The 13,608-nt window shown below is 45.1% G+C and overlaps 1 protein-coding gene across 1 annotated transcript; it reads left to right on the forward strand.

Annotated features, from left to right (window-relative positions):
- Window positions 1–8,569: 8,569 nt before the first annotated feature.
- Window positions 8,570–13,174, forward strand: LOC108076520 (uncharacterized). Its single transcript, XM_017169429.3, has 4 exons — window positions 8,570–8,729; window positions 8,781–8,964; window positions 9,160–10,443; window positions 10,619–13,174. The coding sequence occupies exons 1-4, from the start codon at window positions 8,674–8,676 to the stop codon at window positions 13,055–13,057; spliced, it is 3,963 nt and encodes a 1,320-aa protein (XP_017024918.1). The 5' UTR covers window positions 8,570–8,673; the 3' UTR covers window positions 13,058–13,174.
- Window positions 13,175–13,608: the final 434 nt, after the last annotated feature.

Raw genomic sequence — 13,608 nt, forward strand, 5'->3', positions numbered from 1 at the left:
CTCTACCGGCTGGCTTTAAGTATCGGGAGAAACCAGGCTCCAGCTCCGCATGCAAATGCTGATGGGCCACGCATTACGACATGTTGCGGTGGCCTTTTGTGGACGCGGGCTGTTGGGATGTGGGAGCTACTGCCGCCTCCTGTCGTCTGTTTGCTGTCTCCTGTCGCCTGTATTCTGTCTCCTGGATGATGGTTCCTGTGGCATGTAATGAGTTTTCCATTGGCCTGCACACGGTGCATCGGGTTGGGCATATGCCGACATCACCGCTGATTTGTGCGGCTGATAATCGGGCCGCGGTAATGCTGGTAATTAACGTCTTTCAGGCCACCGATATCGGGATACAATTGACAATCATTGTCAAGAGCGGTCCGTGCTTTATGCAGAAGCCCTCTAAAAACGCTGGCGAATAAATAGCATTAAGCCAAATGGAAAATCTGGCAACACAAAGCATAATACTACTATACTTTGTTGGGAAAAAATGATTAGCGAACAATGGGATTTGGGGGGACAGTTGGAGTGAAAGGAATAGTAACGATATATAAAGTAGTAATTTTTTGTTTATTAGCTTTAATATAATAGATTTATTAATTGGTAAAAGTTACAAACAAACGAAGAATACATTGATAATATCAAAGCAAAAATAAACAATAAGAGTGTTGATTTCGATCTTAACGATTGAGTACCTTTTCTTGTACAAAAAAATATATTTTTCCTATAAATATAACATAAAATAAAAACATTCTTAATCATTCAATATACTATAAACTATTCCCACATACACTTCAACTATCTTATTTACAAAGCTATTACTCCGATCGCTGATGTTACTGGCACTACCATAATTTCGCCTAGAGCAAATGAAAATGTTCGTGAAAAAAGCTATTGAAAGCTAGCTGAAAATGGCCACAAAAATTCGAGTAAAACGCTTTCGGCCAACGCTTTCATGTCATCCATAAAAATAGCAGACGCATAAAAAATTAATAAGCGGTCGCCGGTCAGCTAGTGAGCGACGCATTGCCGTCGTTCCTGTCTCCTGTTCCTGATAAAAGAAACATAAAGAAAAAACAACAAAAAATAAAGGAAAACCCTTCTGTCCCTTAACCCTCCTCCATTGTCCTGTCCACTGTGGCAGACATCATTAATGCATAATTCAAGCGTTTGCCAGTTTTGTGCTCGATGCTTTCAATATTCAATTTGAATGCCGCCCAAAGCGATTCGAAGCGGTTTTGTGTCTGCAGCATTGTTATATCCACCTTTTTTTGCTGTTGTCCTTTTTTGCTTTGCCGTTGTTTTCGTCTTCGCTTTCATGCTCGCTTATTTATTTGACCGCCCCCACTGCTGCTTTTCCACTCCCACATTTCCATCACCGAACACTACCTGCTGCATTATTCAGACGCCTCGACTCGGAATCGAACAAAATGCATGATAAACAATTTCCATGGTGGGCAAACGCGTTGAGGGAGGAGACAAGGCAGCAGGCGGAGACAATGGCCGCTTAGTCTCGTCATCTTACTGTTGTTTTTCCGAGCTTTCCCCCTTTTCTCTGCCTTCTAATCGATGGGCATACAGTGGCGATTGGAGAATTAGAACTTAGTTTATACTATGTATTTTCCAGCACAACAATTTACAAAATTCAACCTAATGCTAAAATTACACAAAGATATTTTCACAAAAAAGGCAGAAGTTTTTCGGAAGAGAGTCATCTGAGTCTTTTTTCATCAGGATCAATAACGAACAGTTTTCAGTGATTACTTTTATTTATTTTGAAATGAAAATTAATCAAGCAATTATTATTTATTAAATTGTTTGTTTGTTCCCACTGCTTGCTATTCTTGTGAATCCTGCTGTATGTCCTGCATGCGTTAGTTGTTTATTAAATATAAATGATTGTCACTTGCGGCATGTTCCTGCCGTGTCCTGTTTGAAGTAAAACAAAATGTCGATGGGTGATGATTGCTCGAATTTCCGAGAGGCAGCAGGACATTGGAAGCTCTTATTGCGATTCCTTGTTTGTGCTGCAATTGCTTGCAATTTTGACCCCCGTAAAGTACCCCCTTACAAGCCAAAAGGACATGTGCCCGGCACTTTTCTTCCTTATAGGCGGGCGTCGCTTTGACAAGTCATGCAATTGATATCGATACCGGCCATTTGGTCGTCATAAATGTGGATTGTCATGACGGCATCCCGTCATCAAAGTTCAGTTGAGTCCCTTTCATTCCGCCAAGCCACCGCTGTGCAATCATCGCCAATCGCTCTGATATTGACCACAAAATGCCATTAAAAAATAATTACGAATTTTAATTGGCATTTAGTTGGGGGCGAATAAGGAAAAAATTAAGTGCATTTAACATAAAATGTGATTACACCCGTTGCACATATAACAAAAAAAAAAGATAGAGGATGAGATCAGCAATTAACTTTCAATCGGTTTCTCATACCTGATAAGCAGTTTTGGAATTTACATAAAATTTGTGGGAATTATAGAGGTATTTATAGAGCTATTCTTTAAATATTGATGATGTAAAAAAAATAAAAAAATTATTTGCAGAATTTATAATATACTCCCTTATTATAATTAGCGAGAAAAATATTTATATAGAAGCATTTGACTGAAATAGTTATCTTTTAAATATTTATAAAGGTTATTCATGATAATAAACACATTTTAAATATTGCATATATTGCTTTTTACTTAAAACTTTTATTAAACATTCTTCTTGCTGACTTTCTACATCCATTTAAAGAGCATTTCCAAGTCTACAAGCTCTCCCATCGACCATATTTTTTATCACTGATTACATTAAGGTTTTTATTTGATGCTGAATGGCTGTAATATGAGCCTGCATGTGTCACCTGATGCGTAACCGAGAGTATGTGCCTGATTGTAGTTGGCACTTAAAAATCAATTAACACTGGCTGCACCATCGCAAATCATTTCAAAAAGGCCAGACGACTGAAGAGCTCTTCAAGCGGCGGACAGTGATCAATAAAGGATTCCCCTATGTTAAAACTGGGTGCATTCCGTGTGATATTTATGTAAGTGCCGGCGGGTAAAAGGCATCACCTCTGCGGCAACTTTGGTGCACCTCAAATGGTGTGTTGGCAACAAGGGGAATAGCATGCTTCGTCCTCCGCAGGATTGCGTGCCACCGAGGGACGACCACTCCACCCCAGAAAACAACACTAATTGCGGTATTAAAATAAACTACAATTGCAAATGGCGCATTTTATTTTCCAGCCAGCGAAAGGGACAACACACACAAGGGGGGAAGTCCCTGCTGGCCGCAGTTTGGTATTATTATTTGATGTTGTTGCCGCTGCCGGCTGCAGCTGCAGCTGCCATTGTTGTTTGCCATTTGCATTGTTGCCATTTCCGCTTTCTGCCGCATTTTTCTATGTAATTGTGGTTCCGTAATGTGTGACAATTAAATCAAGTTCGTGGAAATTTGTGGGCCCAAAAAGCCAGTGCCAGAGTCAGAGAGATTCCAGCAAAGATGGCCGAAAAATCAGCACCCCCCCCACCATTTTTTTTGGCATCCACTGGGTCGCTTTTCCCCATTCTAGGTCGTCGCATATGCCATAATCATATTTAAGGGCTTCCTGGTTTCCGGGAATATTCGTGCGACTGCAACCTCAATTGCAATTGCAATTGCTGTTGACCAGTTGGTTAGCTTGGCTTCCCTTTCTCCTCCCGCCTTGCATTTCCACCGCTTTTCCGCCATCTGCCAGCCATCGTCCATCGCTGCTCGTTGTTCTGTTTGGTTGAAAACCACAAATTAAGCAGAGAAATCCTTGCCGTGCATGCGAACGATGGCGCCGAGGCCAACAAAATAAAAATTGTAAAAAAATTGGTTATAGTCGAACATTCTAGCGACTAAGGGATGACTAAGGTATACTTGGGAGTTATTTAATTTTTAAAGTAATAAAAGATATAGGATAGGAGTGGGGGACTTAATATTTGTGAAAGATAAAAAGAGATCGGATAAAATTAAGTGTTAATTATATTTATTTTTCTATATCGTCTTAGTTTTAATGTTGAAAAACTTGTTTTAAATTAAAACAGATTGTGAATATAGAATAGTTTTTGTTTATATATTGCTTATATTTTTTTAAATGTCTTTATAATTTTTAATATCTTATAAATATAAATCCTACATCCTTTACTAATACACAACCGACTTCCAGGATACCCTGTTGACCTGTACGAATAAGAGGTATTGGTAAAAAAAATTCCAAACGCAGGCGAGCGCCCACAAACATGCAACATCCCGACCGCAATGTATTACGAGGGGGCGTGGCAGGTCTGGGGCAGCCAGATAAATGCCCGTTGCTGCTGCTGCAGTTGCTGTTGCTGCCATTGTCGTTGCCATGTTGCCACGTTGCATGCAAACAAGTGCCGCACACACACGGCACACGCACAACACAAAGACAAGAACGCTGACACGCTGGTGCCCGCACGTCAGCGCTCGTGCGTTTATTTGCCGTTTCCGTTTCCGTCTGTCGTCGTCGTTGTCGTTGTCGTCAACGCGTTTGCTTCAGCTCCGGCTCCAGATTCAGATCCTGATTTCCATTCGGTTTTGGGTTCGGAATCTGCAGGATTGCGGTCAATTGCAGAGCTCTGGTTGCGCGTTAATAAGTTGCAGTTTGCCGTTGCTGTTGCTGTCACTGCCCCAAGGACTTTGCATGTAATGCACTTGAAAGTATCACGGCCGTTGTAATTCCCACAGGACCCCATCGTTTCAAGTATTCCGGGAATGGCAACATAGTCAACTAGTCAACGACAGCATTATCAGCATCAGCAACATGTTGCTGCTACAGAGTGGCAACAGCGAGCAGCAAGCAGGAAACAGCAACAGCCGAAGATAGCATCAGCAAAGTGCCAACATAATGTTGGCAACAGTGTAGCAGGCAGGGGCGGGCAGGGGCTTCTTTACAGGGGGTTTTGATATCTGGAAATTCTATTTATTAATTCACTAAAATTATACAATTGCACACAAGTGTTTAAATTTAATATGAAATGAAGGTGGTGAAAGGTTTGCATTATAGATATGATTGCATACTTTTATACTCCCCTTGCGTAAGCCCCTGGCTACGAGTCTCGACTCGAGTTGAAGTTTTTATGTGCCCTTCCAGAAACTAATAACCGTAATGCTTAACGTTTATTGAAAGAAGGTGGCCAGATGGCCAGGTGGGGTGTGTGACAGTGTGACTTGGCAAATACTAGACTCGTATTTATATAGAGAGAGAGACGGCATTTGGACAGTTCATAAATATTTCTAGCAGCTGCACGGATGCAACTTTTTTGGCGTCGCATTTAATGAAGCAGCAACTTGCTTGACCAATTCCCAGACCCCACGGAAATCAAGAGTTTTCCGAAGGAAAAACTTTTGCCCCGGCAGTCTGGCACTTTTCCTTTTTAGCACTAAAAAAAAAGTTGAAGGAAACCAATTTTTAAGACTATAAATTAATAAGTACAATAAATATAGCTTTATTTACATAAAATTTAAACTTTATAATTTATTATATTTTAAAAAAGAGAATAACTCTTTTATTACACCTTTATTTCTTTCAGTGAAACTGAAAATGTATCCTTGAGAACGACCCGTGTGGTCAGCTACAAATTTAGGCGATACATTATGCATGGGGCTGGAAGAAAAATGATCAACAAATGATTGACATCGGGACAGCCCCCTTAACTCCCGGCCCCTCGCGAAAGGAGAATTCTTCTGCCTCCCCTCAGGAAGCGACGTTTTCCGGCAGGGGGGAGGCCGAAAACTTCGGGAAAGTGAAAAACTTGCTGTCAGCATTAGATAAGCGCCACAAGTTAATAGACTTGTAAAACACACACACTTCTCCAGCTACGTTGACCCCTCGGCAGGAAAAAAAAAGCGGGGTGGTATCTCCAGACTGAAAGAGGAATTTTATTTATTTGTTTGTCGTTGGCATGTGGCGCGTGTTCCACCCTCCCATCCGCTGCCCCCTTCCCCGCCCATAAAAAATAGTGAAATAAATAAAAATGTTATATATACGCCCACTCTCATCCACTCTGACAGTTGGTAGGTTGCAGGCTTGCCGGCTTATCGGGCAACTAACAATTTAAGTTGTCAACTTTGGGGGCCAGGAAGGCAGGCTGGCAGGCAGGCAGGCAAAGATGTCTATCAGCGGGGGCGGGTAGGTCCAAAAGTTTTCTGTTTAACTAGACTCTTGGTTAATTTGAGCGTCTGCGGCTTGCCCTCTGGTATTTAGCCCCTTTTGTTTGATCTGACCCGGTCAAAGTTGGCTCATCAAGGAATGATCCATGGCCGTGGCCCCGGGGCGGCGTGATTGACAGCCTCTTCCTTCCTCGGTGCGTGTGTGCTTATCATCTTACTTTCCAAGTCGATTTCAATTAATCAATTGTCAAGTCCTTTGACAGCTGAATTTATAACTCATTTGGCGTTGAAGGAACACCCGAGCGACAGCAGGATGTGGCTGCGGTGTGGAGGCACCACTTCAGGGAGTGCAAACTTCAGACACTAGACGACAAAGTGAGGGGACAAACAGAGAATGGTGGAGATGGTTCAAATCCACTGACAAGTGTAAAAATGCAATCACAGAGGCGTGGCATCTTCATGCCACACATTGTTGCTGAAGCTGTTCTGCTGCCAAAGTTGCCTGTGTTGACATTGCCGTGTCATCACTCTCCCTCAGACAGTCAGTCAACTAGGAAGTCGGTGGCCTGTCGCCTCACCCACGGGGGTTTATGTTCTGTTATTTACAATAGCGCATTTTTACACATATTTTTTCAAAGTCAACAACATGATTTTCGCAGTCTACGCTGCGCGACGTGTGCATAAAACCCAAACACAGCAGAACCATCAGCAGCAGCGGCAGCAACACTACACCAGCAGCAACAGGGAAACAACATTTACATTTTAAGTAGTTTTTAAATCGCTGCAGACAAACGTCAGCGTGTTGACAATTTATCATGCTCCCGGCCCAGCTGGAAATGGGTGGCTTTTGGGTGGATTCCCTCTGGGTGGTGCGACGTGATACATCCGTCACCGCCCGCCCTCGCCGTCGCCGCCGCGCTAAGGCAAGTGCAATTTTTGATTGATTGCTGTCAGCTGGCGGAGTGTTTAAGCACAGACATCATGGCCATAAAGACTGCAATGTTGTTGGAAAACAAAAAATAAACGAACCTCTGCTCTTTGCGAATTTTCTTTTTAATTAATTTAAGGCCGAAATGCAACTTATTGATTTATGTGCGGGCCTGCAAATGAGGCAGAAAGGCGCCGGAGGCGGCTGTGTCCACTTAAGAGCAGAATACTCAATTAGCTGGTACAGCGAGTGACGGTGATGAGCCTGCAGTGAGCTGTGGAAGCAGGATGCACTTGGAAAATGAACATACCTTTATGGTTTTATTTAATAAAATGTTAAAGACAAATATATTCATTTGAAATAGAAAAAGAAACGTACAGCGTCACTCGTTAGTTGTCTGATATCACATGATCTCTTCTCGTCGTGTCTATTCGTTGGCTTTGGCTTTAGTCAGCATCATCCTTTTTCCTCGTCATCCTATAGCTGTATCAGACTCATTTCATGTCATTTTAAAGGTTGTCTTCTATGTTATTATATGATTTGATAGATTTGTTTTTCCATCCATTTTTCCCAAGTGTACATTCTTCATCACCCTCGACTTGCTGCCCGCGGGTCAAGTGTCAGGACAAGTGTCGGGACTCCCTTTTGCATCCTTTGGCTGCATTTTCACATATGCAAAATTAATTATTTGGCGGATCTCTTTCCGAAACGTAGCTGCAAGCTTAAGTCGCTGCATTTTCCGTAATGCCGGACGAAAATTCAATTGAAACTTTGCAGACGACAGAGAATGTGAATGCGACATGACTAATTTCCGTGCTTCCTCGATTTCCCTTTCCCCCACTTGAGAAGTTTTCATAAAGATGCCGATGTCGATGTCGATGCTAAAAACTTGCATTGAAGTGGAGCCAAGGCAAAGGAATTTATGAAGTGCCGCGCCCGCGGCTGATTGCCCTCCCCCTACTTTCCTCTCAATTGATTGTCCAGGAATCGGAGAATTTTTACTTTATTTGAATCCCGAATCCCGCTCCGCTGCTATGTAATGGTCATGGCCATGGCCACTTGAAGCGCATTTTCTGCGCCATTTCCATTCCGACTTCTGGCCTTCTCCCTTTCCTTGCCAGCCACCCCCTTGTCTTCATTTTGCTTTTGGTTTGATAAATTGTCTGGAAATTACAAATGGACACAGAGGCCAATAGCTTTTAGGCAAAAGTTCGCTCTACCCCGCCGCGGCACTGCTCTTGTTTCGGTTTTGGTTTCGCTTTCTCGGTCAGGGGCATTTATGGTAATTTAAAATAAATGTGTGGCCCTGGAAGAAGGAGTCCGGAGAAGATTCGCAGGCGCTTCCTGTCTATTTGCGCTGATTTATGGCCGAGCATTGTTGACTCTTAATGGCAAATGTCGACAAATTTGCTTTAATGGTCAATATAACAGAGGTTGCCGTTCGGATTTTGATTTATGTATGTCTCGAAACTCAGTCGCCTGGGACTTGGTGCTCGGATGTGATCTCCGAACTTAGTCTAGAAATCACTCCTCAGTTTGGCCTTTCCGTTAGACGTAGAAAGTTAGAGACCGGATTCAAAATCGTGCTTAAAAATGGCCCTAAATTGCGGCTGCAGTCCACCGATGCCATCGGCCAACGCGGATAACAAGTAAGTCCTGCGAGCTGCTGGATCCATTTCACTCACTGAAACCACTCTCAGGGACGTATTCTGCTCGGGTCCTTTGCTGGATCGTGTTCAGCAATCGTGCATGTTTCCCGATAGCAAGTACTTTGTGGACATGAGCTGTATTTATACAACCGGACAGACGTTGTCCGATTACCAGTTGTTCAGCAATTGTGCCAGGAACGATGGCTCCTTGGAGTTCCTGCAGATGTTTGTTGAGGTAAGATGTGGGATATTTTCGACTTTAAGAGTATGTTTTAGATGTCAGACTAGCAATAGAGTTAACTAGAGGTCTCCTTAACTACCATTTGTTAAAGGACTTACTTTAACTTTTCTTAACTTCAAAACTAACCAGAGGTTAAGGAATCTCATGCTTTCTTTGTTATTCAATCCTTATGTACTCATTTTACTCCAGAAACACTTTAATCCGCCCGGCTCGGAGCTGGAGCATTGGGTCCCGACAGACTGGAAGCCTCTGCCGTCGTTTCTCAACAAGGTCTGTGATCCTGCTCTCAAGCAATTCGCAGCCGAAATCAACGAACTCTGGAAGCAGTTGGGTCGACGCATTAAAGACGATGTCAAGATGAGTCCGGATCTTTATTCCATTATCTACGTACCCAACCCCTTCATTGTTCCCGACACAAATTCCCGCGAGTATAGCTACTGGGGCTCGTTCTGGATCATCCGAGGCCTGCTCCAGTGTGGGATGCATCAAACGGCCCGCGGAATGATTGAGAACTTTCTGGCGCTGGTTCAGGAATATGGTTATGTGCCGGCCTGTGGCAGGATTTACTGCACCGGACGAACACACCCGCCGCTTCTGATTATGATGATGAAGTCCTATGTTGACGTGACCAAGGATGAGCAGTTTGCCATTAAATCGCTGCCGCTTCTGGAAAAGGAGTATGAGTCCTTCACAAGCCAGCGCTCAATTGATGTGAAGGGCAGGACAATGTATCAATACCGGGCTGTATCCTCTTGTCCCGGACCGCGACCCGAGGCCTATAGAGAGGATTTGGCGGCGGCGAATAAAATGGATGATGCGGCACGTGAAAAGTATTACACCGAACTGAAGTCGGCCAGTGAATCGGGACAGGATTTTAGCTCTCGTTGGTTTGTGGCCAAGGGTGGCAGCTCCGAAGCCTCCCTCCAGGATACCAAGCCCTCGGCCATTGTGCCCGTGGAGCTTAATGCCATAATTTTCCGGAGCGGCAAGATCCTGGCCGAGTTCAATCGCAAGGCGGGCAACGCCAAGAAGGCCGAAGAGTACCAAGATCGCTGCTGTGTCCTGGTGAAGGCCATTCGCGATGTCCTGTGGAGCAACCAGGCCGGCATTTGGCTAGACTACGACGTGGAGAACAATCGGTCTCGCAACTACTTCTGCTGCACTAACTTTGCACCGCTGTGGGCTCGGGCTTTTCCCCTGATCGACACTGACAAGGTGTCCAAGGCGATAATGGAGCACATCAAGACCAACAATCTGGACAACCTGTACGGCGGAGTGCCGCACACGTTGAATAAGACAGCGGGTCAGAAGTGGGATTATCCAAACGTGTTTCCGCCCATGATGTTTATGGTCCTGGAGGGGCTGGACAATCTGGGCACTCGGGCCTCCAAGGCGATGTCCAGGCGATGGGCTCATCGCTGGGTCAAGTCAAATTATGAAGCCTTTAGATCGGAGGGCTTTATGTCCGAGAAGGTAAGTTCTGCCTGAGCTTTAGGGTATTATTTTTATTTAAGGAATAAAAACTTTCCATAATTTTGTTGATTGTCAAATTGTACATTCAATCACGCAGTCACAGAAAATTCCTTCCTTCAAAAACCTTAAGCCTAACATGGTAATAAACTAGTTCCTACTCTTTTCTCCGTCACAGTATTTCTGCGAGGAATTTGGCACCACCGGGGAAGCCTCTCCAAATCAAGCGGCTGTGGGTTACGGCTGGACCAACGCAGTGATAATCGAGTTCCTGTGCAAGTACGGCAGGGAGATCACCATGTCCGACGAAGAGGACAAGGCCTGCAAGTGCACGGCGGACAGGACTAAGGCCTCGTTTGTAATCACCAGCCGGGCGAGTATGGAGAAAGCTTTCCCCCCGAACACAAGCACCAAGAGTATAGACAAGAGGTCCTGTTTATGCGACCAGATACTCAGCAAGACCACAACAATAGCGGGTTCGGCCTTTCGTCCGGCCACAAGTAGCAAGTGCATGGACAAGAAGAAGTCCTGTAATTGTGTGCAGATGGTTGACAGATCCACAGCGGCAATGGGGACTCAGAGTACGGCCAATTGTTATTCGCAGGAGCAGCAGCAGAGTAATGGCTGTTGCTGTGCCATGTCCAAAACTCAAATGGTGCCGGTGCAAGATAGAGGCAAATCCGGAAATGACGGGGGCTGTGCTTGTGGTGCTCCTCAGCAAAATGCTTGTAGTTCTCCGCAGCAAAATTCTTGCGCCTGTGATATTTCACGAACTCAAATGGTGCCGGTGCAGGATAAAAATCAATCGGGCAAGCAAGGAAACTGTTCTCCCGGTAGCGGGGGAACAAGAACCCCGTCATCGGCGAGATCAAAGAAGCAGGAAGCAGGTGGTGGGTGCAACTCATCATCGGGGCAACAAAAGCAGCATGATCCTGATTGCCCCTGCAGCCAAAATCAGAATACCCGAAGTCAGTCGCCGTCAAAGTCAGGTTCCCAATCTCCCAGTAAAGCTAAGCAGCAGAAGCAGCAGGCTTCCCAACAGTGTTGCTCTTGCCCATCCGAGAAGCAACAGCAGGATCCCGATTGCACATCGGAAGCGCAGGAAAACGTTTGTGAACAGGAACCCGGGGAAGGGGATCAGGATTCCCCTGCGAAACGTGAGTGCGCTGAGGAGGAGGAGCAGCGACGTCAGGAGGAGCAGGCCAAGCTAGTTGGTCACTATTCGCCTTTGGCCGATGACATGCCAGATGAATGCCCGAAGCCACCCAAGAAGAAAAAGTGTTGTTATTGTTGCGACAAGGACAAGGACAAGGACGAGGAGACCGACGAAGATGCTACCAGTGAGACCAAGTCGGCCGATCATAACAGCGCTACTGATAGTTGTCATTCTATTGCAACTCCAAGAACACAGGGCAATTGCTCTCCGCAACAGAACAAAGCTCCCAATTGCTGTTATTGTACGGCCGGTACAGGAGCACAGTCTTCAGGAGCACAGAGCAAAGGATCAAAGTCGCCACAACAAAACAGGGCTGCGGATGGTTGCCGTTGTGGGGAAGGTTCAGGAGCACAGGGCAAAGGAGCACAGGGAAAAGGAGCACAGGAAAAAGGAGCCAAGTCCAAGTCAGGTGATTGTTCGCCACAACAAAACAAAGCTGCCGATAGTTGCCAATGTACTGGAGGTTCAGGAGCACAGTCTCCAGGAGCACAGAGCAAAGGAGCAAAGTCCAAGTCGGGCGATTGTTCGCCACAACAAAACAAAGCTGCCGATAGTTGCCAGTGTACGGCAGCTTCGGGAGCACAGTCTCCAGGAGCACAGAGCAAAGGAGCAAATTCCAAGTCGGGCAATTGTTCGCCGCAACAGAACACAGCTGCGAATAGTTGCTGTTGTACGGGAGGTTCGGGAGCTCAATCTTCAGGAGCACAGGGAAAAGCAGCAAAGTCCAAGTCCCAACAGTCAAGAGCTCCCGAAAGTTGTTCGTGTTTCGGAGGTCCAGGAATACAGGCGGCCGATGATTGTTGGTGTCAGGCACAGACTTCAATAGAAGAGTGCAGGGAAGCACAGGGCAAACAGGCACAGAACAAAGTGGCTCCCTCTAAATGTGCCATCTGCCCGCACTGCGGTGGTGTCTATACTTGCTCCACAGAAAACGTACATTCGTCCGAGGCGACGAAGGCGAACAGTGAATGCTGCAAAGATACCCAGATGAGGGGCATGTCTAACATAGGACTGCAGAAGAGCTGCCACAGAGCAGAAGCAGCAGAAACCAAGGAGAACTGCAAGGAATACAGCCAGGTGGACAATACAGGATGTGATCAGCAGGCGGAGGAAGACTGCTGCGACTGCTGCGAAGAATCTAGTGGCCAATCTGGCCAAGGATGCGAACAGAATGCAGGATCAAGTGGAGGAGCAGCTGGCTGCGGAGGGCAATCCGAGCCCGGTGACTGCGATACTCGCATGGCAGAGGATTTCCCGCCAGAATATGGACCCACACCCATATACAATAAGCAGTTTTCACTGAAGGACCCCGGTGCAGACGATGACGGTTGTCCGAAAAAAGAAGTTAAGAAACCCGAATGTTGCTGCTGTAAGGAGAAGGAGAATGAGGAGGAGGAGTAGGCTAAGGATGGATTCCACAACACCTCAGGATACAAAAAAAAAATAAGACCACACAAGGCCAAACTGAAGCAAAATTTATATGTGAAAAATTTGTAGTACTCTTTTTAAAATCTTCCAGCATGAAGGCTATTGTACTCTTTGAAGTGAGGAAGTGTTTCTTTATCTTTAAGACCTCACTTTGCTTTGCCTATAAAATCTTTCACATTGGCTAAACACAACATTTTTTCCTCTTTAAGTTTGTGAATATATTCTTCAAACACATTACCAAAGGGTTTTTCTGGGGGAAAATAGTTCAAATCTGTATTTATATTATTTGTTTTTGCAAGATTCAGAACCGTGACCTATATGCAGACCTTAATTCCCATACATTTTGGTTTCGGCAAGTGTTATTTCCCTGGAGAGAGTATTCAAAGAAAGAGAAAGTGGGAGTGAGAACATCGCCTAATTTCTTCCTTGACATGCCATTCACAATCCACTACGGTTATCTTTATGGGGCTGTCAATATCTTTATGACGCACCCGCGCACACCCACAGACAAGGACACATTTTGC

The sequence above is a fragment of the Drosophila kikkawai genome, chromosome 2R (assembly GCF_030179895.1).
Source record: "Drosophila kikkawai strain 14028-0561.14 chromosome 2R, DkikHiC1v2, whole genome shotgun sequence".
NCBI classification, from domain to species: domain Eukaryota; kingdom Metazoa; phylum Arthropoda; class Insecta; order Diptera; family Drosophilidae; genus Drosophila; species Drosophila kikkawai.